General features: G+C 40.4%; 1 protein-coding gene across 1 annotated transcript in view; it reads right to left on the minus strand.

Moving 5' to 3' along the window:
* ITGA8 (integrin subunit alpha 8) overlaps nt 1–23,539 on the minus strand; it is a 144,686-nt gene that overhangs the window by 84,993 nt on the left and 36,154 nt on the right. The window contains exons 9-13 of the mRNA XM_056114641.1: nt 23,280–23,323; nt 20,903–20,959; nt 19,224–19,276; nt 6,819–7,024; nt 5,188–5,379 (exon numbers count right to left, since the gene is read on the minus strand). Coding sequence (XP_055970616.1) covers nt 5,188–5,379; nt 6,819–7,024; nt 19,224–19,276; nt 20,903–20,959; nt 23,280–23,323 — 552 coding nt within the window. The remainder of the gene's footprint in view (nt 1–5,187; nt 5,380–6,818; nt 7,025–19,223; nt 19,277–20,902; nt 20,960–23,279; nt 23,324–23,539) is intronic.

Here is a 23,539-nt window from a genome sequence, read left to right on the forward strand (position 1 = left end):
TTGGTATAACTGTCTGTGATGGCTTCATGCTATAATCATTGGATATTAGGGCCCAAATGAGACCACGATGGTCTTGGCATTCAGCCCATATTTTCCTCCCATTTTTATTGACTGTTAGGTTTCTACTCCCCAACAAAACCTGCACTTCCCCCGGCCTCACTCACCCAGGCCTGGACGGCGCAGTTAGCAGATGGCCTTGTTATATAATCATGTTTAACTGGATTAGACTCAACCATTGAATTTTAGGGATTCCTGACGATTACAGCTGTTTCTTCTCTGAAATGCTTTCACTCAAATAATGTATACAATGTACTGTTCTGGTCAACGCTAGTTTTCTAATGAGCACCAGTGAAGAAGCTTGAATACATCTATATTTTAAATAGGAGAAATAATTTTGGTGCCAGAAATGAAAATACTCATGGGCCTTATTTATGTCTGTGTGCCAATGACAATATTTATCATTAAGAAGTCTAAAATAATAGTGAGTGGCTAAGCAAGATGTTAGGAAAATTATCCCAAACATCATTTCTAGAGTAAAATCTCTGACTCTCCCCGAGTCTGTCCTTTATGCTGTATTTTTCTTTGGATCCAACTCAAAGCATCTTTAACATTCTCTTACCCACCCCCACCCCCATTCCTTTACCTTTTGTCACAAACAGTATTACAAAATCTTATCATTTTTTTTACATTTGTCAGTTCCTTCAATTATCATCAACCTTATTGAGCATATTTATATGAAATTAAATATTTTTAGATGACTAAGGACTTAAGAGGGAAAAGAATTCTCATTCCTAGGGCCAGAGAGATAGTATAAGGGTTAAGGCACTTCCCTTGTATGTGCCTCTCCTCAGTTCAATTCCTGGCATTGCTTATCATCCTCCAAGTTTCCCCAGGGGTGACCTCCAAGTACAGAGCCAGGGGTAGCCCCTGAGCACCTCTGGATGTGTCTCATTTTTCCCCTCCAAAGAATTCTCACTCCTCACTCAGTAAGTCACAGTTGTGAGAGGCAGGAGAAATATTTCACATCTTATCTCCACTTAGCAGTGGGAAATGGGATGGAATGAGAAATGAGATTCCTTCATATCGCATGACACCCTTGTGATATTAGGGTAGCTTCTACTGGCGATTCACAAGAGGACTTATGAGGGGTTCCCCTTCCAGCAAGTTCTCAAGACTCATGTGATCACTCTATCTATTTGTCTAGGACACAAAGAGTATCAAGTTTAGTAGGTGAGTGAAGTCTGAGACTGTGGAGTCTGAATGAGCAAAAAGAAATAATGACTATGCACAAGAAAAAGAAGAACTCTGATCTACATACTCACATTTGAAAACTATCACTCATTCAACTCTGTTCTCAGTATGCGCATTTTAAACACACAACCGGCCTCATTTTTGTATTACATGATTTCATTTCCTTTCTTCCCCAACCTGCTAGGATCTAATTTTACAGAAAAGGAAACTGAAGCTTCAGCGAGCTTCAGTGAGGTCTTAGGAAATATTCTCATCTTTTGCAACTGGGAAACAGGGCAGTCAAAATGACTTTTGCCTCCTTCCAGGAGTAACCATACTGGCAATTTGGAAAAAAGACTCTCAGGTAGGGCTTGATAATCTGAGATCGAGTGAAGAAAGTGCCTGAAATTAGCTCAAAGATTCTTATCAGAGGAGACAAGTGCACCTCTAACTTCTCTTGGCACCGACACCCCATAGTACAAACACCCCACTGCAGCATGTAGAAGTGCCCTGAGTGATAAGATTTGGCAGGGATGAACGAGCTGGTCCAGTGCCACCACTGGGGTTTGGGGCTTTATTGTTTCAGAGGCCAAATGGGTGATTTTGGTAATGTCCAGGCAAGACTGAGAGCCACTTGTACTAGCAGAAGACCAGGCACACACCAGCAGGGGGAAGTGCATCTGTTGAATGGCTTTTGCTTCTCATAGAAGGCATACCAATAAGAAGGCAGAATACTTAGGTTTGAAGGAGCAGGCTGCCAGAGAGAAAGAAAATCCCATTTCCTTTAAGTTCCAGAGGCACTGGTTTGGAAAGTCCCAAGACAGATCCCAGTGACCTAGGCTGTGGTCAGCATGCCACAGTGCCCTTTGGGGAGGTGAAAGGAGCTTTTTGCTCTTTCTTAGGAGAAACCAAGAAGACTGCAATCCTGTTAAGTGATGGGGTAACAGGGTGCCTAGGCGGAAAATTAACAGCAACTAAAGGAGGGACTTAGGTGGGCATGCCTAAGGGAAGTCTCAGAATCCAAAAAGAGTCTTCTAAGGGCATCAGATTCTCAATATTGGCATCACTTGGAAGGGAAAACTAGAAGAGGCCAAACTAGTATTAGGAACAGAACACAGAGACCTTTGGGTCAGTGGTCACTACAAGAACCAGTAGATTTGCCAAGAAGCTCGCATAAAGACCACAAAAGTCTGGAGTCAGCCTTCACCCAGCAGCTAACCATAGCTGAGGGTAGAGGTGGGCCACTCTACCGATCCCCAGCAAGCAGGCATAACTTTTGGACACCATTTTTGGTACAGTGGCCATGGCCAGAGCAAGGGAGTGTCTGAATTTTGAATAAACACTGAAATGAGTTAGATTCAGTCTGAATCTAAATGTGATACAAGCATAGGACTTTCTACCATAATGGACATGGAAGTGTGGGTGCTAAATGGAATTCATTTATAGAAAAGTGAGTTATGATACAAGTGACTTGTAGAGTTAGTGTAGCTTACTTGCAAATTTCAAACCTGCTTTCCTAGTTAGGAGAATCGGGTAGCCAATGTTAAGATGAAAATGTTTCTCTGAGTGGCCTTCTTTCTTTTTTGGGGGGTGGAGGCATACTCACTGATGCTCAGGGGTTAGTACTCCTGGCTCTGCACTCAGAAATTACTCCTGGTGGTGCTCTGCTCAGGACACCATATGGGATGTCAGGGATCGAATCAGGATTGACCACGTATAAGGCAAATACCCTACCTTAAATGACCTTCGTTCTGCAAGAAGATGCGTAACAGAAAAATGTTTTGGGGTCATAAAGGACAAGATCTCTCAGTTCCATCTAAGAGGCAGAATTGAAACCAGAGCTCACTGCAGATGAAATCTTTCTGAGTTCTTTCCTGAGAGATATGCAGATGAAATCTTTCTGAGTTCTTTCCTGAGGGAGAATCTGATGAAAGTGGCATGGGTAGCTGTCTCAGTAACATCACAGACAGATGCATGCACCCATTATCACCATGAGTTCACTTTTGCTTCTTCCAGCCCTTCTTTTAGGAGCCATTGAAGGAAACTGATGATCTCTCTTCTTGACTATGCCAAAGACACAGCCCTTCTGCTGGGATAAGACTCTTCACAACATAGTGAAGAAAATGAAGAGCAACAACTCTCTAGCACAACTTTATCCCCAAACTGCCACTCAGGAGTTGAATTGTATTGATGGCCCTGAAATCCTTGGGGAAGAAATCATACAAGGGACCTAGATTTGGGGATATTTCAAATACAATCAAATATATTATATAGGACAACTCCTCTCCCCAGAAAATACCACCAACCATCAGTGTGATCGGTATGATATAACCTTAGAAAATTTGTGTAACTAGATGCTCTAGAAAGTGGGACAGGTAGGGAGCAGTTGTTTGTCATATACAGGTGCCCAACTACATGGAAGTTCCTGTTTGACAAAAAAAATCCACCTGTTTTTGTGAGCCAAAAGAACTCTGCAACAGATTTTTGCTCTTGCAACTGAAGCAAAAATAGCTTCTGAAAGACTTTCAAAAGGCAGTGTACCCTGAGCAAGAGTGTTCTCTTCATGTCCCCTCCCTTCCCGTCAAACTCCTTCCCTGGGAACTATTTTTTGGAGACTTCATGTTTACCAGGTCATTACTGTTTTGCTGCTTTTACTAGATATTACTGTTATTTCAGATTTTATGTGTAATTTGGTAGGTTATTTTGGGGTTCTGGGAATCCTCAAAAATCTTTTTTTGTATAAATGAGAGGTAACTGCTTCTTCACTTTACATCATTTTGACTTGGGAAAGGTTTCATAGGAATGTGGCTTGGAAATTAGGAGGAACCTGTAATACTAAATCTGCCCTGTACCCTCTGTAGGGCTATGCTAATACCAGGAAAGATTTCAGGAAATTTATAGAAATATGTTGTGGTCTCTTTTTTTGCATAATCCCAGAGGGGAAGAGAAAGCCAAAGTATTGAAATTAGTGATGTATATTTAGGCAGTAAGTTTATTGGAATACGGCCCTAAACCAGAAAAAATTAAAAAATCTCTCCATATGGAAAACACCCTATTAGGGAGGAGATGGTGGAAAGAGATATGGTTTTAATAAATAGTTGAAGCCGTCAGTTAACTACTAATGATTTCTAAGTATTTATTGAAACCATCCAAAATAACCAACATAAAAGTAAAAGTTGAACCGTAAAACTGAGAAGCCTGATTTTTCTCTGCTAAAAACCCTGATTACAAAAACAATCTTCTAAGACAAATCCATATTTTCCTACAGCATGTACTAAACTTGAGTTATTTCTCTGTGCTTCGTTGAGTTTCCATGTGTTTTCAAAACGAATTAGGCAATCAACAATAGTTTGTGATTCCTCTCATAATCCATCTCCTTTTACTCAATGTGCAAATATCCAACCAATCTTGAGAGAACCCCCCCCCCACCCAATGTTGCTGAAAAATACTTCCACTCTGGAAATGTCAGCTTTATGGCAGAATCGTCAAGCTCACAATGTAATTAATAAGAAAAGGAACTTAAAAGGGGATTATGGGGTTACAGTGAATTGCTCCTCAGAAGACAGCTGAGGCAAGCGTTCTGTCAGAGGAGACCAAATTAGTGAGGGGGTTCAAATAAAAGTGTTTGTCGCAGTTTTGACAAGTTTTATGTCCAGTGCAGTTTCCTCAAAAGCCAATGTGCCTTTCTAGCATTTGTCTCTTGACAGGAAAGGGAGTGTTTGTTTTGTCTGGTTTCAGATTCTCATGAAAGCCACTTTGGAATCACATGTGTGCATGTGTGTGCATGCCAACACCCCCCCCCACACACACACACATACACAGACACACATGCACACACACATGCCATGGTTTACCTCGCCTGTACGAGAGAGACCTACTTGCACATGATGTATTTTCCAGAGAAGAGATTCTTTCTAGGAAGCAGACTGTCTCATGGGAGAAAAAAGAAAACTGTACCTGGGTAATCATTCTTGTCTATGTCTGAATCGCCTCTCAGAGTGAAGCCAAATCCGGAAGGGACAGCCTGGGAGGCCCAGGCTCCTTGCAGAATCTGGGAAGGCTTGGGGTTTAAGCCATCCTTGTTCCCGTTGTAAATGAGCACTTGTCCCCTCCGATCCTTGCCCGCAAAGGGGACGCCAATGGCAATATCTGCAAAGGGAGGGCAAGAGAATGTTTGACACAGAGAATGTTTCAGACACAGGATGAATCTCAAAGTTCCGGGCAAATCGAGTGCAAATGTGGTTAGCTGGCTTTCCCAGGGGTGCCCTGTAAAGGGGTGGCAATAGCATAGCTCTGGCTTTGCTCTGTCCAAGGGTGTGGGATGCAGTGCAAACAGCCGTGAGCCAGACTCTGCTAGGGAGAAGTTTCTGTCTCAGGGCTGGGCATAGCTAGTATGGATATGGACATAATCAAGACAAGGTGGAAGGTGGGAAATGTAACACAAGACACCTTAGACTTAGTGATGGGATGAATAATGATTGATTGTTAATTCCAATTAGACACCAGACCTGGTGTCTTTGCTGTTGTTTACTTATTTAAGTGAAGCAGCACAGTTTTTTGTTTTGTTTTGTTTTGTTGTTTGCTTTTTTGGGTCACACCTGGAGATGCACAGGGGTACAGAAGTTACTCCTGGCTCATGCACTCAGAAATTACTCCTGGTGGTGCTCGGGGGACCATATGGAATACTGGGAATCAAATCCAGGTCAGCTGCATGCAAGGCAAATACCCTACCTGCTGTGCTATTGCTCCAGCCCCAAAGCAACACAGTTTTTATGAAATGGAATTTACTTAGAAAGACATGAGGGGAGAGGAAGAGAGGAGATGCATGTTCAAGGGAGGGTGAGAAGAAGGAGAAGAGGGATGTATTGTTCAAAGTGAAATGCTGGGCCTGGATAGGAAGAACAATAGGTTTGAGTGTGGGCTTTGGATGCGGGCGGCCTAGTTCAAGCCCACCATGCATGTTCCCCCGGGCCCTGCCAGGAGTGACCCCTCCAAACTGGGGGTGAAGCTATTTAGATGTTTGTAAATAACTAATATAAAGTAATTTAATATTACTTTATATAGTAATATAAAGAACCACAATCCTGAAGCAAGAAATTAACACAGTTTCACTGCTGACACAAAGGCTAATTTGAAATGTAAAGACCAACTAAAATTAAACTTCCTCTACACATTATGATATAGTTTGATCGGGAGGCAAAGCACTTGGTAATATATCAACACACACGTATTTGTTCTCTGAAGGGAAAAAGCCAATTCACGAGTTCTCTGCATCACTAAAGCCAAACATTATCTTTCAAAAGACAACCTTTGCCTTTATTTAGAGCTCCTCTTCAATGACTTATAATCAATGTGAGAAAATTGTCCAGGTAACCTTCACATTCATCTAAAACACAGACACTTTCCAGGGCCTTGATCTTTTTGGCAGTTTATTGAGAAAATGGTCTGCAGAATCAGAGTGCAGAAACCCAGAGGGCATTGTCTCCTCTCTCTCTCTCTCTCTCTCTCTCACACACACACACACACACACACGCACCCACATATACACATACACGCATGCAGGCACTCCATCCACTGGCCCCAATTACCATTGTATCCATCCTGGTTCAGGTCTCCCAAATGTGCCACAGCGCTTCCGAATCTCCCAAAAACTTCAGAGCCGATGAGCACCTGTGGGTCTCTGAAGATGAGCGGGCTCACTTGCAGGTACAGATACACCTGCCCTACTTCTCTGGGGTTACTCTCAAACTCCCGCTCCATGAAGAGAGGAGCCCCAACCAGTATGTCGTCCATCCTGTGGGGAAGGGAGAGAGATGTCAACACACCAGCAGAAGGCAGTGGGTGTCATCCCCACTTTTAACCAACCCGATACAATTCCACTGGGATTCTTCCTTTATCCCCCTGTGACATTTTAGAATCATCCTACTTCTTGCATTGTTATGTTGTTATGTCTATGGAGTAGAATGCTGTAAGATAATAGGATTTGATAGAGGATGCCATTGCACCTTTTAGCTGTGCTTAAAAAAATAACTGCTCTAAGAAAACCACAAATATTTCAGCTTTTTAATGTGTCCTAGTATGGTCATGCAAAAATTGAACCAAAAGCCCTAAGTAGATCTTTCAAAAAGTAAAGTCAAGTTTGTCTATAATTTCTAGAACTCCACTTATAATGATGTTTTCTTGTAGTAGTAGCTTAAAAACCAATTTTTGTCCCCTTCATTTTTTAAAATAGTTATCTCTACTTAAATAAAACTAAGACCAGAGAGAATTATAAGAAGGCACAACTTGCATCCCAGATGAGATTCTAGAGTTATCCTCTATAAGTGTAGATATTATAGCAGAAAAACTAGTAAGTCATTTTTTTGGTTGAAAAATCAAGAGACAGACATGTAAGAAAATTAGTTGAACACAAAGACATAACCAGACTATAAGCAAGCAGAAAAAAAAGCAAAAGTGGTTACAAGTATTTCTTTCTCAGAGGTGGATGGACAGGAGGACGAATAGAACCATCTTCCAAACTTTATGGTTTTCTAAACAATGCATGTAGTGTTTTTTATTTTTCAAATTTTTAGAAAAATTTATCAACAGAATTCAATCTATGATCTTTACTAGTGGTGTCTACTAAAAGAAATGCCTTTAGATTCCCTCATCTTGAGATCTTGGATCTTAACATAAAGATTCTGAAAACATATGCCAAATTCTCTTTCAGACAGCATGCATGCTTTTCTGAGGCAAGAGAGAGGAAGATGGGAATGCAGTAATCTCAGGCAGAAGTACAAATTGGCTCTTGACTTTCTGTAGAAGTTCGGTGATATGCTGATGTTTGCCAGATAAACCACTTGCTAAAATATAATCATTGATAACAAAGGCAGAAGTGAGATGGGAGCATATACTGAGACAGGATTTGTCCTTTATGGGGTAATTGGCCTGCATCACACTAATTCCCATCCACTCCTCCACTCAACTGTTCCTCTTCCCTGTCGAGTTCATCCATTGTCTATCTCTTGCTACAATTCAAGAGACATCTGGCATTTCACTCCATTTAATTTACTGTGCTAAGTCACTTAAAGATGGACTATTATGTCAGCCCCATTTACTATTAATTTGCAAGTGAGGTCAAACTTTTGCTCCTATGATTATAAACGGGTGTGGAGGGGCTGGGAGTCTCTGAGGAATTTAAATGAAATGCCGGATATTGCATAGCATCTGAGTCAGCACTTCGAAGGAGCAAAGGGAGGCTGTAGAAGAAATGGCACTGGATGACTGGTGCACCTAGAGGTCAGCTTTTTGATTGGCAGTGCTGTGAACTGAGGTAAAGGTTTCTGAATGGAATCAGGAACAGTGAGAGGTAAAGGTGGATGCTAGAAAGTGCTGGAAAGATATTAGTGGTTTTTACTGACAAGTAAAATATACCCAGAATTCTCTAAATCAGTTATATTAAAGAGCAGTAATAATGTGTGTTAATAATGACATGAAATATGATTGTGTTGTCATTGTACATGACAACATATATGACAATAGGCCCTCAAAATAATTTTCTGTTCGGCATCATTTTACTAGAATGTTGATGAGATAGAAAAGAATCTTGGCTAATATTAAATGAAACAACAGTATTTAAAGTCTTGGTTTCATTATATGTTGTTTTGTTTAAAATCACCATTTCCGGGGCTGGAGCAATAGCACAGCGGGTATGGCGTTTGCCTTGCACATGGTTGACCCGGGTTCTATTCCCAGCATCCCATATGGTCCCCTGAGCACCGCCAGGGGTAATTCCTGAGCGCAGAGCCAGGAGTAACCCCTGTGCACCGCCGGGTGTGACCCAAAAAGCAAAGAAAAAATTTACTTTAAAAATAAATAAATAAATAAAATCACTGTTTCCAAGAATCTATTCATGACATTCAGAATGTACTGTTCAATGTATATCTATAAATATGTTTGTCTATTTGTATATACGCCTATATAGTATAGTTATATAATCAATATTATATGCATGTAATGCAGAATACAAATAATAAGAAAATAGACCATTAAGACTGAGCACAATATCTGAACAAACTCCTTGTCAGAACAAATATATAAATGGCAAATAAGCATTTGAAAAGATGCTCAGTATCATATGTTAATAAACACTTGGAAATTTAAACACCAACAAGAGATTTCTAAAAACCTATTCCAGTGACTAAATTTTTTTAAATGCTGGCATAGCACTAAGTGATTGTGAAGCTATGAAGCAAGCAAGGGAACTCTTGTTCCTTGTTGGTGGAAATGCAAAATTGTCAAGCCATTTTGAAAGACAGCCTGGCAGTTTCTACAAGTTAAGCTTATGCTTGCTTAAACTGTGCTCTTATGTAGTTACCACAAGAAGTTGGAAACATGTCCACACAAAAACATCCCATTACCCAAATGGGAAGCAACCAACATATTCAAGATATCCCCCATAAGTGAATGGATTAACAAACATTTGTACATCACACAGTGGAATATTATTCAGCAATAAAAATCAATGACCTATCAAGTCACAAAATGATCTGGAAGAACTTCAAACGCTCAACTATGATATTCTAGAAAAGACAAAAATATAGAGACACAGGGCTGGAGCGATAGAACAACGGGGAGGGCACCTTTCTTGCACATTGCCGACCAAAGTTCAATCCCCAGCATCCCTGAGCACTCCAGGAGTAATTCCTGAGTGCAGAGCCAGGAGTAATCTCTGAGCAGTGCTGGATTTGGCCCCAAAACAAATAAAACAGAACTAGAGAGAGTGACATTAAAATGATGAACTTGGTCAAAGTAGAGGACACAGATGGCTGGAACACAAGGCATGCCCAGGACAATGAAACTCTTCAATTTAATAGTATAAGTGATGCATGATATTATGCTTTTGGAATAACTCATCAAACTGTATAACACAACAAGTGAACTCCAATATTAACTCTTATTTTCCATTAATAATACATCAGTAGGGGTTCATTAGTTGTTACAAACCACACTAATGCAAGATGTTAAGAGAAAAATTGATGGAAGTGGAGAAATATGCATGAATATTTAACTTTCTACATACGTGTCTAATAGTAGTAGGGTTATAAAGGTTTTATGGTAATTATTAAAGAAAATGTACGATATTTTTACACTTTAGCAGTGCAAACAGAGTTTCTTCTCCATCTCCTCCTCCCCCAAGAAAAAAGCATAATACATTCCCTTTCTCCTTTTACTACCTTGTAAGAGCCAAAAAGTAGGCGAGACCTAACTTTGGTACGGCCTGGGGCCTTGAGCTACATCCAACTTCCTTAGGTGATCATTTATCTACTACAGCCACAGACCCAAGAGTTGGAAAAATGCCCTGAGTTTGACTTGATCGACCTTTGAGAAGGAAGTGGGTCTGGGCGTGAGGTGGGCCTGAGGAAAGGCTATTATTTTAGTCTCAGATTCCAAAATCCAAGTTGGATTGCTATACTTAGGTAAAATGTTTTCTTAACAATGTTCTAACTACATTTACTTAAGCAGAATTTCCATTGCTTGCCACCCTGTATACAAACGATTTAGATTGGTATTTAAAAATCTTGGTCTACAGTCCATCAGTGGACTGTGAAATAAATTTAGTGGATCCTGACTGTGCTCTAGGCTGAGAGGAAAGCAAAGATTTGGTCCTTCCCACCCTGGCCTTCCCTTGTAAGAACCTGATTGGCTTTCATAGTTCCAATTGCCAATGTAAAAGTGCATTTGTTAAACTTCTCATTGTGTGTGCGTGCACACACACACACACATACACAAACACACACACATGTGCACATGCGTACCAGGCGACCTCGTAGTTCAAAGACATCTAAAGCCATTAATTCTTTATTGACAAGACTGTCCTATAACGGAAGAACAAAGTAGTATAATTGGGCCCTCTGGGTATGATCACGAGGCAGGATCAACACAACAGGCTCACTACATTTCTCTCTGCCTTCACCAACTTCTAGGAATGGGAAGTTATCTGGTCTATCATATAAAAGACAGCAGCCCATCCACGGGCACTTCAGATTCTCAGAGTAGTAGGACAATCTTGATTTATTATTTTAGAAACGTATTTCCCAAGCTCCCGGGAGAGAACAAGGCAGAGTCTCCTACCCTGTGCCTGACTATCCTCACCAGGGCCCAACAGCTGAAGACCTCCGGGCCCCAGCCAAGGCCATGCTGGGACCACTCTCCACACACTTGCATGAGCCTCACGCATAAAAGAACTACCAGAGGAACCCAGGTGAGTGGGACCTGGGGCTGAGATCTCCAAGCCTGCACAGTTTGGGACTGTACCTGCCAGTAGCTAGACAGTTACACCCACCAACTGCCGTGTAACCCCAACAACGGTCAGGATCCAGAGATTATCACACTCAGCTCCCGGAAGCGTGCGGCCGCATTTGCGGCCGCGCGACATCTTATCATCTCATTCCTACTTTGGACAAACTGGCAGGCTACTGAATATAACCTGCCCACACGGCAGAGTCTGGCAAACTCCCCGTGGCATACCCAATATGCCAAATACCAGTAACAATGAAGGGTCTCATTCTCCTAACTCTGAAAGAGCCTTGATATGGCACTTTTTAGAAAAAATCTCAGGGCTAGGACGAAGGAGATGTTACTGGGGCCTGCTCGAGGCAATCGACAAATAACAGGATGATTGTGATTGTGATTGACTGATTTCCCAAGATATTTGAGTGTAATTCTTCTGAAATGTTCTAAATGCCAAAAAAATTAAAAAGGAAAACATTTGTTCTTAATTTATAATTGTATTCTCATAAGGTTGTGCGACAATAATTGCCCCAAATCTAATTGGTACAATGTGCCTTATAGAATGTTTTGGTTCTTAATGCTAATATTATTTATATTAGCAATACCACTGGAGAGTCACAACATATATTATTACTTCAGTTGGTGTTTTAAATCTAATTTGTCATCCATCTGAGGATTCTCAAATTAATCGAATAGGTCTTGACAACTAGTCTTTTAAAAATGAAATAGAATATAGTAGAAATATCAGAGTGAATGTATTACACATGGTAAGGGTAGATGTTGTCTGTCCTATGAAGTTTTTGTTTTAGTTGTGTGTATGTGTTTACAGTGTTCAACTTATATCTAATTAGGAACCATCAGCAAAAAAAAAAAGAAAATTTTTTTTCTAAAAACCCACTGCAGTAGGGTATGTGTACTAGAAACTATTTCAAAATTTGTCACATTGTTTGAAAATATACTGCTATTTGAAATTTAAAATATTAACAAGAGTATTTTTATTGATAAGAATGTGATTCTGATATGTCTAAGACTGCTCTAGAGTTAATAGCAACTCAATTTAATAGTTTCATTATGGCTGGAGCGATAGCACAGTGGGTAGGGCGTTTGCCTTGCACGCGGCTGACCTGGGTTCAATTCCCAGCATCCCATACAGTCCGCCGAGTACCACCAGGAGTAATTCCAAGAGTGCATGAGTCAGGAGTAATCCCTGTGAAATGCTGAGTGTGACCCAAAAAGCAAAAACAAACAAACAAATTGTTTCATGAAAGGCAAGAACTAATACAACTTGTCAGTTTGGTTTCAACCGCTTTATGTTTCTAGATTTTCTGCTTAATACAATCATGACACAACTTCTCTAAAAGGATGGAGCTGGAATAAATCTAGTACAAAGTAATACACATTCCTGTTTCCTTTCAAGTGAATTTTCATGAAAAAAAATGCTCTTAAGCTAACAGACTGCTAAGAATCTCTTTAAATTTCATTTCTTTGGACCCCGCAGAGTCTAGAAACAATTCAGTAGATCAAATTGTAAATCTGTGGAATCTCTGATATTGTATAAATAGTATAAGGTTCAAAAGCCTGAAGAAGACAAAGGGAAAAAAAGAGCCAGATTTGCTTGCTTAGGCTTATGATGAAAAAATACCATCTCCGCATCCTGTTAACTTTGTCCAGAAATTCCTGACAGAGTTTACATTGTCACTGTGCGTAGCTCTGGTTATCTTAAGATAAAATTCTCCCAGCTTGTTTATACTTTCAAAACAGTCCCAGGCATGACACTACAACCACCTACCAGTATGTGTGGGGCTGGTCTAAACTTGAGGAGTTCTCGTGTTACACCTGGAGATTTCTAAAAATAAAAATGAGATTCCCCCACCCCCACCCCGCCTGCCCTCTGAGTTAACTTTGGTAGGGCCTTCAGTTTTGTTAAAGAGTTGGTTAAGGTGACAATACCAAAGACAGTTGATAAGATGAGGTAGACTTAACCATCAGTTCTTAAGAAGGTCTTGACTGTTAAGATTCCATAAACTGTGGGATTGATATAAGCAACAAACGAATCAGGGAGCTAAATGATTTATCAATTTTTTTATTAGAAGTCACCATATAGCAACTACTTAGATTCTGGGTTAAAAGTAAAAGGTCTATTTTTTTTTTAGAAGGCTGCCGGAGTTGGGGAAATTGGAGACAATGGTGAAGGAAAATAATGGTGGTGGGATTGGTGTTGGAATATTGAATACTTATAACAAATCTCATGAACAACAATGGTTTTTTTAAAATTAATTAAGTTTTTTAATTGAATCAAGTGAGATACACAGTTACAAAGTTGTTCATGATTGGGTTTCAGTCATATAATGTTCCAACACCCTTCCCTTCACCAGTGAATATTTCCTACCACCAGTGTACATTTCCTACATCACAAACAACTTTGTAAACCACATTGCTTCTGTAAAGTGTAAGGGGAAGTTTTTTTAAAAAAGAAATTTAATCAACTCTTTCAGTCCCCACAAAGAATACATCATATTTAGAAACCTTATAAGTGTAAAATAAAACTTTATTATACTAGAAAAAAAAGAAGGCTGCTGGAAAGTTAAGATTTTTTAAAATGACATATATATTTTTTAAAGTTATGATTTCTTTTTTCAAAAGGTGAGGGATTCAATCTCAATTCTAGTTCTAAACTCTGCTGGGTGGCTAAAACTTCTAGCTAATTCCTTACTCATGAATAAATGTTGAGAAAACTAGAAGAGGGTTTTGGAATAAATACTTGTGGGCTGAGAGATGATACAGGAGTGAGATGTTTGCCTTGTTTGCTGCTGACCCCGGTTCAGTTTCTGACCCCTCCAATGATCTCCTGAGCCCACTAGGGGTCACTCCTGATCATACAGCTGGGAATAGCCCCTGAGCACGGCTAGCTGTGGCCCCAACTTCCAGAAAATCCCAAAGCTAGCATTAACAGATTCTGTAAAATTATTTTTGAATCCTAACTAATGCGTAAGCAAAATGCAACTGACTAGTGTGGCTTTTTAAAATCTACTCAAACCGACTTTTCATATATGTCATGACACTAAAAACCACAATGTTTTTGTTCTTGAGTCATTTTTAGCCTCATTAAAGAAAATTTAAACGTTGTTTGGATGAAAATAACTTTGAAATGATTTCATGTTTTTATAAGTGGAAATAAGACCTTCCTTATAAAAATAATTGAAATCAATCATATCCACATTTAGTCTTAATAGGAATGTGGGATTCTTAATAGACAAAACACTTAAACACAAATATATGTTATTATTCTACCACGATCTCTTATTTAAGGTAATTCAAGTCCATGTCTTCTCAATTCATAAATAGCTATAGATAACTATAGCTAGAAAACTCAATTTGTGTGTGTGAGAGAGGGCAAGAGCAAGGAAGGGGTAGAGAGAGAGAGAAGGGAGAGAGTCACAGAAGTTAATTTACAGAAATCAAATTCACAGAAGCAGAAAATAATATAGCAGTTACCAGGGCTACACAGGAGGAGCAAAGGAGATATTGGTCATCTGTGAAAGATGAGTAATTTGTTGAGCTTTGCCGTGAGGCATAATGATCAGAGTTAATGTGCTTTAGACTGAGAATTGACTCAAAGAGTAGATTTCAGATTCTCTCTTTATACACACAGATTTGTTAGTTACCTAAATGTAGAAGTAATTTCATTATGCATCTATCTGTTGAAACACTGTGTTTTATGCACAATTTCTTTGTTCAAATTAAAATATGGAAGGTATTGGATTTCTTCAGTGACAAATACAAAATTTATTCCACTTCCCAATTCTTAGAGGATGTGAGAGGCATGGTACTCATCTCATTTGATTAAAAAACATATAAAAATTCTTTATGAATTACGAACTATTGAACATGGAAAATAGATGTTTATTTCTCTCCTTTATAGTGCTTAGTAAAAAGTTCTCTGTGCAACAAGAAATAAAATTTTTGGTAAGTCAGCAGAAGCTCTGGGAATCTTTTCCCAATTAGTGTGTGATCTTGGAAAATTTATTTAACCATTGTGTCTGGGTTTGCTTCTGGGGAATTTTAGGTAGCTTCGTTAAGTTGTAGTGTGAATCTTCCTATGTCATATGATAGAGAGACAGTGAAGCATCATCTCCATGAGAAAATGTTGTGGCTTAAGATCATACTGGGTTCTAGAATTGTTTTGGTAGAGAATAAAGAGGCTGGCATTTGAATAGCTAACAAAGAGGAGACCAAATATATATTATCTAGGACAGGCACATACAGGAATTTATCCCTGTTGCATCAGCCTATAAGGCCTCAGGATCTCTGCTAGAAACTTCCACAGTGGGAGATGCATGTTCCCACCCCTGAGCTTAGTGAGTCATTTGCCTGTCTGCATTGACCTGGCCAGGGAAGTGAGATCACTGAATGTCTCCGTTCTCAGTGGTTTTCAGCCCCCTTGTCCTAGCCTAGAGTCACCAGATGCCAGGCTTTCCCTGTGTCCTTTTGCAAACTAACAATATGGAGGGTTGTTCGAGAAACACAAGGGAGTGAATCACATCCTTATTGTTGTAACTTATGTTGTGTCTTCATCTGGAATGAAAAACAGCATCTCTCGTGGTCTTGTCTATTGGCTTCCAAAGCACACCCATTTATAACGGAACCTTGAATTGACGTACGGGTCGGTACTTAAACAGAAAATCCCATACAGACTGAAAATCTATGAACACTTTAGGATGGAAATTCTTAGCTCATGGATATTTTTCCCATTGCAAATCAGAGTACACAACCTAATAAAAAAGAAAGAGCAGAGCATTTTTTTTTTCAAAAAAAAAAAGAACATCAAGAAAGAATAAATCACTGGAAACTCTCTGTGTCGGTTTCTACCATGTTGTTTTGATCAGCAGGAAACCAGTGAGGGCTTTTTTTCTCACAAGTTTTCTTTTTCTATTATGAACATGAAAAAAAAAAACCCTAATTGTTGTCACAAAACTGTGCTGTAGACTAGAATGAGTTTCCAGGAAGGAGACAATGGCCTGTAGGGCCTATTGTGTAACAGGGGGTTGATGAGGGAGCTGGAAGTCTCTGAAGTCGATGGAAGGGGGCACACTGGATTCATCTGGGCCCCTATGCTGGTGACTGCAGAAGGAACAGCCTCACTCTTGATACGTCTCCATCTGTTCAGAGAAACATGCCTGTGCTCCTCCCCAAGGCCACGGTGTGATTCTGGGTTGCTGAAGGAAACTTCCAGAATCTAGATGGTCTGCCGCGTTTCCAGAGTTTGACGCTTCCCCCATTTTCTTTCTAAATGACTGAAACTGTCATAACCAACCCACCAGAACCTCCAGTTAGGATTAATAACTGATACTCCTCAGTGGTACCTTTTTATTTTCACAACTAACCTGGAGATGAAAGCAAATTCGTTTCCAGCCATTCACTCCAGGGCAGGTTGCATTCTCAGCCCACCTCCACCTGGGTTCAGCCACGACTGTGTCTCTGCTGTGACCCTCTCTCATGCCTCAGCAGGCTGATGGCCACAGGCTCCCCAAAGACTGCCCAGGCCCAGGCCCACGTGGCCTGCAATGTGGAGTTGGGAGCAGCTATGTCCTCACTCAGAATCCTGCAGGGGCTCATGGCAAGTTGCATCCTCCTGGGGACTAGACTCCCCATCCACAGTCCAGTTGGTTGACACTCTGGACGGCAGTTTGGAATCAAGAAAGTAGCTGCCAGCTCTTCCTTTTCCTGCCTCCATGGTGTGCCAGCAGCTCTGCAAATGTGTCCTTTCCTCCAGAACAGCCTTCCCAGAGTAGCTCCTGACTACTCCCTCCATCCCTCTCATACTCTGATCTCTACCCTGAGGACTTTCCTAACTACCAGAATTCAAATGGCCCATCCAGACCAGGGCAGAGCTCAGGGTTGGAGCATGCATTTTGCAGGTGGGAGCCCTGGGTTGGTCCTAGGAACCACAGGTTCTCATCAACCTGACCACAGGAAGTGGCCCTAAACACTGAACAGTGTGGCCTCTAATTGGCCCTGCTGATGCTTCTAACCACCCCCACCTCCTCTGCCCCGCTTTTAAGTTTGAGTGGAAGGCACAGAGTTCCTATGTTACTCCCTCTCTCTCCACCCTACCTGTGTGCTCCCTCATGATCAATACTCCACAGAATGATCCTTCAGTTACACTCAGTGTACTACACCTACATACCACTGTCACTCAAGTCCAGAGTTGATGTGATGGTTAATTCTTGGTGTTGGACGTTCATGGGTTTAGACTACTTTATAACGGCAGGTTTCCACCTTTGGAGTACTATAAAGAAAAGTTCCGTGGGCTCTACCCACTTGTTTTTCTCTCCCTGCTATGTCCTGGCAACCTCTGATTTTTTTATTGTTTTACTATCTCCATAGCTTTGCCTTTTCCAGAATGTCATACAGTTGGAGTGATACCATGTGGAAACATCTCCAACTAGTTTCTTTCACTTCACAATCGAATTTGCATTTTCTTCATGCCCTTCTGATGACTTGGGAGCCCATTTCTTTTGAATGATGAAAAATAAACAAAATCTGTATCTGAATATACCATTTTATTTATTGATTCTCCTATTGGGGTGTCATGGTTGCTTTTAGTTCTTCTGTTACGTTTCCCATGCAGGACACATCACATGCTTTTTACCTGACTTATTGTTTGCCTGTATCTGCCAATCCCAATTCCAGTGTAACCTTTATGAGGGTCAGATTTCTAGTCTATTCTGTGCCCGACATCTAGAACAGGACTCCTGGTATGGTAAGTAAGTGTTTGAGAAATACATGTTCAAAGAAAGGAGAATAAGAAGATATTTACCCAAGGTTAAAAGAAGTATTAAATTTTTATCAAGCCACAAGCTACCACAAGATAGAAAAAGTACAATTTTAGAAATACAAAGGCTAATGTGTATCATTAATGTAGCAATATACTTATCCCAGATCTAGAACATACTGAGAATTCTTCAAATATTTGATTTTACAAAAAAAAATGTAAGCTTCATAATCAGAGTCACAGTCTGTTTTGTCACTGAAATATTTTGAGCAGTGTTGGGAATATACCGGCTGCTCCAACAATATTTACTGGGTGGATAGTTTGTCCATGTCAATTTACTGGTTTTCTTACTTCTGTGTTTTAAATCAGTCAGGAGCTCTTTTAGTGAATCAAAGAAATGCCTGATAATTTATTTTTTGAGGGAATGACTTAAACACAACTATCATTTATCATGCTCATTGGTCCTTGCTCAATTAAAATTTACTGCCATGATCTGAAAAAAAAGATCGGTATTATTTCATCTTTTCCATGGGTGCTTCAAATATGTGAGTGAAAGCAACATCAGGAGAAAGAAATCTATTTGTGTGCAAATGTTTTATGTATGTATTCACATGTGAAAGGGAACCCTAGGAGTAAAAGAGAGACAGATGAGAAAATTCTTCAAAGACTATGGCTTTTGAATGGCCCAGGACCAAATTAAAGAGAAAGTTAAGTGAAATCCTTCTAGAAATGGTAGATGTGGAACATCTCATCTCAGTCCTAAAATAGGATAATAGGAATTCCTTAGTAGATATAGATCCTGCCCTGAACCCCCTCCCCCCCAAAAAAGCTAAAACAAGAGAGCTTTTATTATCTTTTGGAGGAAGGATATATTTCATGAAGCAAAAACAAATAACATCTTTATGAATAAATATCTAGTGGGAAAGAAAACCCTTATTAAACTTACCCATCATTATTAATATCTGACACTGCGACCGTATATCCAAAATAAGAGGCCATCTGCAAAGAAAAATTATTGGATTATCTACTTTGCATGAACATAATTTGATATTTATCTCTTAGTGACCCCCCAAAAATTAGTCTCATTGTGACATACATTTGCAAAAAATTTACAGACACTGACAATTTCTTAGATCTGGAGAGTCTTCAAGTCCTTTAGCCTAACCCCTCACCCAGTGTTGAATCCACAGTAACCTAGGCATCTATTTGGGCATCTTTGTGAGATGCTGAGCGTACTGGCAAGATGCCTAAACTTTCTGAGGATACCTACTGAATAGCAATTTCTCCCATGTTTCAGATCTTAAAGTTTAGGGCCAGAGTTAGTTCTGCATTTCCAAGATTCAGCCCATAGTGACATCTTGACAAAACTTTTATTTCCCTGTTTTGTATTCTGCCAAAGTCTTAGCTGATTTAGCCCCTCTTCACCTACTCATTGAATCAGCTTATAATCCATTCTAAAGGTTTTCACCAAAGGCAGTGACTGGCCAGTGTTTTTCACTCTTCCATGTCCAGGATAGTGTCCAGCTCAGAGTAGCTGAGGGTGCCAAATGCCCTTTGCAGAGGCGATGAGTACATCAATGACTCAGGTCTTGCAGAACTTCCATTTCTCCACCTCTTCTTTCTTTTTTTCAAATATACAAGGTTGTCCTTGATGGAATATTTCACTTCCTCTCCCCACCCATTCATATGTTGAAACCTGATTCTGACTGGGATGGTACCAGGAAGTGGACCTTGGGGAAGAGATGAGCACATGGAGGTGGAAGCCCCCATGAATGGGACTAGCGCTTTCATCTGAGACCCCGGTGAGCTTCAACACGTGAGGATTCAACAAAACACACGTGTTGACGAAGTGGAGAGTAGACTGATCAGATCTGGCTTCCCAAACCCAGACTGTCATCAACCATATTTGCTCCTTTAGCCACCAAGCCTATGGATTTTTAAATTACAGTAACCTGGAAGAATTAGGACCCAGGTACCAGGTACCAGGTGCCAATTAAATACACTGTTTATATATATAATATATAATTGGCTTGAGAGATAGTATATCAGGTAGCTCATTTGCCTTGCAAGTGGCCAACTCAGGTTGAACCCTGACATCCAGGGGTGATTCCTAGTGAAGAGCCAGGAGTAAGCCCTGAGTACCACAGGGTGCCTCATTTCCCTTCCCACCACACCAAATTCATATCTATACAAATCTGCTTCCCACTGCACTTTGAATGAAACATTGGCCCCTAAACACCAATCTGGTGGCCCAGTGAGCTTATATGTCAGCCACTGTCCTTATCACTTACTTCTGTCTCATCACACACACACCCCAGAGACCAACTATGTTCGAAGTCTTGCCCAGCTGCTGCATCCAGGTTGCCACCCGCTCCACATTTAGGGTATTTTTTTATACTATCACTGAGCAGCATCTGAAATGTTGATGGGTGCATATTTATGGATCAGACCATCCTCCACCCTCTCCCACTAGCTCCACTGGTCTGAGTTGGTGACAGTCCCCATGTCCAATGAATTCATTGAATGGGTTCAGGAAATAGCTATTTTATAAAAGATCATAAAAGCAGTACAACATCTGTTTAATACAGAGTGACATGGGCTACTTGATATTAAAAATATCTTCACCTGTTCACCAGTGAAATTTTGAATGAAGGTCATATCTGTGGAGTTAATGATGGAAACCTGAAATCATAAAAATTAAATAGATTGCATCATTGGACATAGAATTGGGAAGCATTTCTTTTACTTGGAATTTCAATCATTCTTAAGTTCTTATCAGAAATTTTTAATGGTTAACTGTATGTAAAACAAAAACATACACCTGTGATAATAACCTTAAAAATAAAAGTCAATTCTTAGGTCAAGGTGTGTGGTTCAAGGCACAGAGCACAGGCCTTAGTCATTGTGATCCCCAGAACAATGTGTCCCTTCCCACCACCTCCCTGTGGCTCTGTTGGTCCCCAAGAACCACTGGGCCTCCAGCATTGCAGGATGTGGCCCCCACAACATGAAAAAATAGCCAAGTGAACTTTTTATTTGTGGTTAAATCCATGATCCTTCTTGAGAACACACATGCTTATTAATCATAAGTGTAGAACAAAAATTTGAATTCACGACTGCTGAGAACAATGAGTCCCATGGTCAGTTCATTCTTCTCATCAGGGTTTTTTTTTTTGTCTCAATTCATTTCTGTATTTATGCGATTTGGAGAAATTCATTATCCTGGTGTTTAGTAAAACCATGACATTTTAAAAACAGTCTCCCTGGAGCAAAAAGAGCACTATTCTTTTTATTCACAACCCCAAGTCGATAGCTGGTATATAGTTAATGAACTTTAAAAATTATGTTAAATGTTTTTTCTTTTCATAAAATCAACTTTCCTTTTCCTTTTTTTTCTTTTTGGTAGGAATGATTAATAACATTTGGGTTTGAGTATGATCCAGGCTGCTAGAAAGTTATCTTTCTGGAATCACCTCCCAGGATCCTGAGCTCACTGGATCTAATGGTCAAACAGCTGATCAGACTCATCAGGGCCTTGAAAAGCTCGTCACAGTGGATCTGTCCCTCTTCTCCAGAACCAGGAGAGCATGTGAGAAAGGAGAGGCAGGGCCTGGATGCAGATACCAGGAGTACACAGGGAGTTGGAGGAGAGTCTGAGGTGTGGTTGGCACATGCCACACAAAGGCAGGACCCCAGGGGCTGGGGAGGCCAGGAGACACTTCCCCTCAATGCTGTGAACAAGTTACACCTTCCAACACCATTTCCTCTCCCCTCTCCCCACCCTCTCACCACACACTTGATTGAAACACTATGGTTTAAGAAGTTGTTCATGATAATTTGTTCCAGGCATTCAATATTCCAACCCCACTCCCCCATCACTGTCACCTTCCGTCCACTATTGTCTCCAACTTTCTCAACTACCCCTCAGCCTGACCCTGTAGCAGGCCCACAATAATTCATTTTATATTGCTTGTTACCATTAAATCGAGAATAGAACGGTCAAAAATATTTTCCTAGAAGAAAATGAGTGAAAATTGTTGCATCTCACCATGCAGATATTAAGTCCTTGTCTGAGGGATTTCTAAAATGTTGTTACAAGTTAGTCCTTCGGTGTTAATGTTTTTGTCAGTGGTTGGCCTCTATGCTACATCCCACCCAATCTGGGGTGTTCCTCCTGAATTTTTAGTTGTTGTAGAGTTTGGAGATATTGCATGGCTACAAATGTGGCCATGTGCTCCAGGAAGTCCAGAAATTTTAACTGGTGGTCCAGCTGGAGTAAAAATTGTAACTGGGCAGTGGCTTTCAACACTTTGATTTCAGATTCTGCATCCTAGAACTGTGGGTCCACAGACTGGTATGGTTCGAAGTCACTCTGTTTATGGTCATTTGTACAGAAACCCTAGGACTCAGGGACATGACATCGCCTGAGACATGCTTGATGCTAAAATGGGGACTGTATCACCAATGACCCTCTCCAGTGATTCCTGGATTGTGCACAAGAATGGTTGGGAGAGGGGCGACACTCAGTGGACTCTGGGTTTGGTTTAAAGCCTACCTGTTGATGGACAAAACTTTTCTTAATAATTTTGAATCTGGGACTCTATTTTCCATTTTCGCTGGGTCCCACAAATTATGTAGCTGATCTTGCTTCTTGGGCAGAAAAAAAATGAAGCTAGCCTGATTTGGTTTTATTCTCTTTCAGTAAACAAAAAAAAAGCACAGATCCATATGGAAAGGTATTTATTATTTGTTTCTGTTTTGTTTGTTTATTCATGGCACATCTGGCATTGCTCAGGGATTACTCCTGGCTCTGTGCTTTCCTGTCACTTCTGGTGGTTTTCAGGGGACCATGTGGTGTCAGGGATGGAATCTGGGTCCCCCTCATGCAGTGCCTGCACTCCATCCTTTGGGTTCTCTCTCCAGTCTTGAAAATATCTACAAGCTATATGATGCTTCTTGGCATGGGTAAGTAAATACCCTAGAACGCATTTCAGGTACTCACGTATCCAAAGTTCTGAGCTCCTCTTGGAACTCCGGCAACCAATTCTAGAGATTAAGAACAGTCATTCAGAAGGGGTGTGACACCAAGACTTTAAAGCTACACAACCAATCAAAGCTACCACTCTGGCATTTTAAACAAATAACTAAGGTGCAGGGTACTGGAAGTTTGAAGTCACTGTTCTTTATTTGCTTTTGCTTCAGACATGGACAGTAGAAAACAAAACACAAGTGAGCTCTGGTGATTTACCAGTGTCCCCAGTC

The sequence above is a fragment of the Sorex fumeus genome, unplaced genomic scaffold (genome assembly GCF_029834395.1).
Source record: "Sorex fumeus unplaced genomic scaffold, SorFum_2.1 ptg000026l, whole genome shotgun sequence".
NCBI lineage: Eukaryota > Metazoa > Chordata > Mammalia > Eulipotyphla > Soricidae > Sorex > Sorex fumeus.